We start from the raw sequence: 5,973 nt of genomic DNA, 5'->3' as shown, positions 1-5,973 counted from the left end.
CACTATTTAACCCCTAATCTCATCTGGGTTTTTAGGGTTTTGCTCAATCTGGTAAGTTTGAATCCCGAAAGTGTAAAAAATTGAATCTTTTTAAGTGGGTATTGAATGGTTTCCCTCAATTTTGCATTTTGAGTGTGAAATTGGATTGCTTTAGAGTTTTATGAGGTTGAAAGATGTGGGGTTATGGTATACATGTTCTTGATGAGCACTTCATTGGTCTTGTGTCATAACAATTTCTTGTTTTCCGGTCGAAGACTCGCGTGTTGTAAGCCGTTTTATTTGGATAGTGTAATTCGGGTAAGTGGTGGTGGGAGAAGGGGGTTTGGAAGGTTGGTTCCTAATGCGAAGAGGAAACATGAGAGGAAAAGAAGTTGGTGGCAAAAATTCTTTTTTGATGAGGATGGGAATTGGTTCGGTTTAAAAGACGATGAAATGCTTGAAGCCGAAGAGGAAGAAGCGAAAAGTGGAAGTGATGATGATGAGGAAGGGTTGTCCGAGAATGAAAAATTTGAGGCGTGGAGGCGACGGGCCGAGGCGATTGTGGAGTTAAGGGAGGCGCGAGAAAATTTGGAGAATGAAGAGGAAAGAAAGTGGGAAGATTGGCTTCTTGATGGTAGTAGTAGTAGTAGTAATAGTAGTGGTAGTGGTAATGGTAATTATAATAGTAATGGTTCGTCATGGTTTCAAGAACCGCGTGATGAAAATGTTGAAGGGGATTTTGATGATATTATACCTGTAAAGGGGTTTACTGAATCGGTGAGGGATTTGGTGTTTGGAAGGGAGGAAGATGAGATATTGTATGAAGATCGTGTGTTTCGATATGCCTCGTTCAATTCGGTAGGTGCATTTTTATGGTTAGGCATGTAAACAAACCGAGCGTCTAGTGAACGAACGAATGGACATGAACAATTATTTTTCAGTTAGTTAAATGAACAAGTTATGTGTGTTTGTTTGTTGGTTTAGTGCGTTTGTTTAAGTTTGTTCGTTTACCATTACAATTAAATCTACTTTTATGAATTAAAATATCACCCATTATTATTTCGTCTAGTTTTATTATTTTTTATGCCCGCTAGATTGATGTTCATGTTTACTTTTAGTTGGTGTTTGTGCAATTATGTTTGTTTATGTTCATTCATCTATGTTCAGTTATGTTCGTTCATTTATGATTGTTCAAGTTCGTGAACTGTGTTTATATTGTTAACGAACAAACACAAACGAACACGTTCATTTTCATAAAGAACGAACACGAATAAGAAAACTTTGTTCATTTAATTGTTTGTGTTCGATCACTTGTTCGTTTAAAATAAAGCGATCGAAAATGAACATGCTCTGTTCGTGTTCGTCCGGCTCGTTTACAAGCCTATTTATGGTGAATTGCAGCATTGGACGATTCGAAATGTGATTTGGTTTGTTTGTTACTCATTATGACTATTACAGTTTGTGGTGCAATAGATATTCGGCTAATGTAGCCTTTGCTTTAAAATAAATAAATGTCAAATTTGAATGAATTAAAGTAGATGTTTATACAAGTTTCTAATTTGTAGCACTATTCGGGAGATTATAACCATTTAAACGCATAAACATTCTTTTGCAGGCAAAATTTTTGGCTGCGTTGATAGTTATACCGTGGGCTTTGGATTTTTTAGTTCATGACTATGTTCTTATGCCATTTCTCGATAGGTAGCTGTTTCTGTATGAGAACTCCTTTTATTATGTACTTTCTTAATTTGTTTCGAAAAAGAGATAAAGTTTTGACTTTTCAAGGTCAAAGGGCTACATTTAAACTTCAAAATGAATATATTTTCTTCAAGGTTAAAAAGTCATAAGTCTGATTATATTTCTTTACCCTTTAAGATCATCAATATATGATATATAGTGGTGAAGAAAATGGTAGGTTAGGTAATGGATCAAACTTGGTCAAGATCGAATCTGGTAATTTCATCTGTTTTTAAAATCTATCTATCTATACCTAATAAATAAGTAAGTGATTGTGCCACGTGTCACAATTCTGTAAGCCCAAGATTATTCTCTCGCTTCTCTTATTTCACCGCCTTTGTATTAAATATTAAGATTAGTGGTAATAAAAATAGTATATTAAATATAGTAACTTATGTTAGATACTTGACTTCAAAAATAATAAATTATTAGTTAGTAACTTATACGTAATATCAATCATATGTTATCTTAAAATATCGTTTTATAATTCCCAAATCTTCATTACTAAGTATATAATATTTCTGTCATTCAATTTCTAACCTAGTAGTGCATAAGTAAATAATGTGTTAAATATGCTTACAAAATCTAATCTTATTTAATAACATAATTTAGGAGTTTTTATGCATTTTAACACTCTTGGAATAACTTTCAACTGACTGATAACCATTTGACCCGTTAGAGATAAAATTTATGCGTAAATAAAAAAAGCATTTATCTTGTATCGTTAAGGATATTACTATAAACAGGTATGTGAAGACTGTACCACTTGCAGCCGAGATTCTTGATGTAAGAAGGCATCAAAAACTCGAAATGGTGAAAGAAATAAGAGCTGAAAAAGAGAGATACAAATTTGAGGTTGAAATCGGGAAATCGCCACCGATTTCTGAAGAAGAACTTTATTTGGAGTTACGACACAAAGCGTAAGTTGAAATCACACGTTCAGTGATCCGTTTGGCGGGAAGTTCGTTTATGTTTGTTTACTTGGTAAATGAACGAACACAAACAAGTTTTTTTGTTTCTTTAGTTAAACGAACAAACATGAACACTTGCCTCGTTTGTTCATGCAGTTCGTGAACATTTGTTTACATTTGTTCATATATGCTTCTTTATATTTTCACTTAACTTTTGTCTAGTTTATGAAATTAAGATATCATATGTTACAATTAAGTCAAGTTATATTAATAAATTACGCCCAATAGATTGATTTTCAGTTTACCTTTGATTGGTGTTCGCTAAGTTATGTTCGTTCATCTATTTTCAGTCATGTTCGTTCATTTACGTCCGTGAATTGTAAGTTTATAGTATTAACGAACAAACATAAACGAAAACAAACATGATCACTTTTTTAACGAATGAACACGAACAAGATAACCCCGTTCGTTTCATTGCTCGTATTCCATCGTTTGTTCGTTTAAAGTTAAATGAACGAACAATGTTCCGTTTGGTTCATTTACAAGCCTAGTCGTGAACAGTTGGGTTAACATGAAACTCTGTGTCCCCAATTTTTTTTTCTGAAAGTTTTTACAAAATGTTTTTTTTTTTTGTTTTTGTGTTTTTTTTTTTCTTTTATCTTATGTGATTAGAATAATTAAACTATTATAAGAATAATGCCATTAAAAATATACAAACTTTTACCCTTATGGGCCATTAGAGATAAAACAAAATCAGATCAAACCAGTGGGCCATTAGAGATAAAACATAACTCATGCAATGCAACATGTACATTGCTCTGGATTTGGTTATTTTTGCTCTGGATTGGTTGTTTCAATTTGGGAATATTGTATATTATTAATGTTTTCTTGTTTGTTGTAACAGATTAGAACTGAGAGATGAATGGAGATTAATAAACCGTAGTGCATTTGCTAATATATGGTCCGATATGGTATTCGGAATCTCATTATTTCTTCTTTTGTACTTCAATCAAAATCAGGTGTGTTTTGTTTACTTGTCTCAAAATCCCTTTTTCACAATTTTAGCTACAAATTTTTTATGTTTATTTCACTAGATTTTCTTGATAGTTGGATTGATTCCTGGTAATTAATTAATTAATAATTTGGACTTTTATAAGTCGAATGTGGACTTGTTTCTTAGTAAGAGGATGAAATTCTTAGATTAGTTAACTGTTTTATTATTTATTAATTCATTTATATACATTTTTAATTGCTTTTATACATATTTATTTACAATCGTTGTATATAACATAATATATATTATTTAGTTATCGTTATCATAATTTTCTATATAATAATAATGATTATATAAATATATATATATATTTAATATTTAACAAATAGTAGGTTTGTGAGCCTACTTGAGCTCAATAACTGAAGATTGGACTCGAGCTCGGGTAAGCTTGGGTCAATTCGAGATTTTAGCGAGCCAGTCTCAAATAGCTCACGAGTGACTTGGCTCGTTTGCACCCCAAGTCAACTCACCTCTAAGTCAAAAGTTGACTTTTCCTGTCAAATTATGTACTTATCAACTCCATATTGGCATGATTTGTATTTAGTATTTACTTATTAATATTTTCTTTTAAATCATTTTTGTAGGTAGCTTTGCTGAAATTTACAGGGTATAAGATAATAAACAACGTTAGTGACACTGGGAAGGCATTCTTAATCATACTTATTACAGATATTTTTCTCGGGTAATTCTTTTTTCTTTTATACACCAGTAAAAAGTCAACATTTGACCTTTTGAGTGTTAATTTGTCTCCTTTGACCGTGAAATCAGCTAATAATGATTTTGTTGAATTTTGGGAATTTGTAGGTATCATTCGGAATCAGGTTGGCAAACTTTGCTAGAAATAATTGTGGAACATTATGGATTTGATGTTGATCAATCTGCCATTGTCATATTTGTTTGTCTGATTCCGGTTATCATGGATGCGTGCGTGAAGCTTTGGGTATGTTCTTTATTCAAAAATATTGCAACAAATATTCTATAAAACAAATAATGACTCGTCACAGTATATAGGGTGAGGTTAATTACAGATTACTAAATTATTGCGATAACAAAAAGGAAAAAACCTAAATCGTTTAATTATTTGATCAGTGATTCATATTTTAAAATTTGTAGTTGTTAAATACAGTGTGAGATCTATATGGTTTTTTTTGGTGGGTTGGTGGTCTAACGATTCGGTTAGCAGTTTGGACCTTGTAACTGACCGAGTAAACCGAACCGACTGTATAACCTTTTCTAATTTAAAGTTTACATACAAACTCAAGATTTTGAAAATAGTGTTAGAAAATCATTTTAAACCGTTGGAAGGTTAAACTGCTAAAACTTGCCAACTTGTTTGGTTTATCGTATTCTGAAACCATAGTTAACAGATCTTCCACAATTTTCATCAAATAGTCTGAACGGACTGTGAATGCGCTTATGGAAAACCATTGAGCTAAAAGTTATTGAAGTATACTTGATAAAAGATTATTGTACTCGGTATGCGTTTGATATATATCTAACTCGGTGTCCTTTGTTTACCGTTTAGATGTTCAAATTTCTTCCAAGATTATCGCCGAAGGTGTCCAATATTTTCCAGGAGATGAAGAGGCATTAGAGAGAAGAATCAAGTTCTTGATTTAAAGATTCTTGCTTTGATTTCCCTTTTTTTACAGGCTTAGAAAATGGACCATATCAAATGTATACTTGATCTTTATTTTATTTTTTTGTCATTTGCTTATGATTTATTTGGACTTCTACACCATCAACCTCATTTGATGTGGAAGTAAAAAATAAATGACTATTCCCAACTCTCATTCTTGAATGTATTAAAAGAAGATATAGAATTCATGTTCTTTATATACCAATTAGTGTTCATGATTTACATTTAGTATTAGTATGTATTACATGTGATTTGCTAAATGATAAAAAATGAGGTTTGCTATTTGAAATAAATAAACAAAATTAAAGGTATAAAAGAAATGCAATATATTGTACAAACTATAAAAAGTCTGGAATCTCAAATTTATAAATTTGATAAAATCTCTTTATATACAACATTTGTTGTTTTATTACAAGTATTCAAATCGTCATCCAATATAAACAAACTTAGACTATGTCCGTTGTTACCGTGAATGATGTAACATATAATGTTCATGAGAAAAAAATGGACATCAAATGAACAAAACAACCTTAGAAAAAGATTGTTCTTTATTTTTTTCTACTTGTTTTTATATTTCTATTTGTTTGACCTTCAATCAATATTTTACTATCAATTACGTGACTGTTTTATAATCCAATTGTCAAAATTGTTTT

At 31.3% G+C, this 5,973-nt stretch overlaps 1 protein-coding gene across 1 annotated transcript; it reads left to right on the top strand.

Moving 5' to 3' along the window:
* On the top strand, positions 1 to 5,486 carry LOC143593708 (protein DAY-LENGTH-DEPENDENT DELAYED-GREENING 1, chloroplastic-like). The gene is made up of 7 exons (XM_077073259.1): positions 1 to 837; positions 1,595 to 1,680; positions 2,463 to 2,636; positions 3,532 to 3,646; positions 4,266 to 4,363; positions 4,486 to 4,621; positions 5,207 to 5,486. Exons 1-7 carry the CDS (start codon positions 184 to 186, stop codon positions 5,273 to 5,275), a joined length of 1,332 nt encoding a protein of 443 aa, XP_076929374.1. The 5' UTR covers positions 1 to 183; the 3' UTR covers positions 5,276 to 5,486.
* Positions 5,487 to 5,973: the final 487 nt, after the last annotated feature.

This window comes from Bidens hawaiensis, unplaced genomic scaffold (genome assembly GCF_021521415.1).
Source record: "Bidens hawaiensis isolate Kalapana, Puna unplaced genomic scaffold, B.hawaiensis_p1.1 tig00042544_1, whole genome shotgun sequence".
Lineage (NCBI taxonomy): Eukaryota > Viridiplantae > Streptophyta > Magnoliopsida > Asterales > Asteraceae > Bidens > Bidens hawaiensis.
Note: the sequence above shows the minus strand (reverse complement) of the source record. Positions and strands in the feature narration are given on the sequence as shown.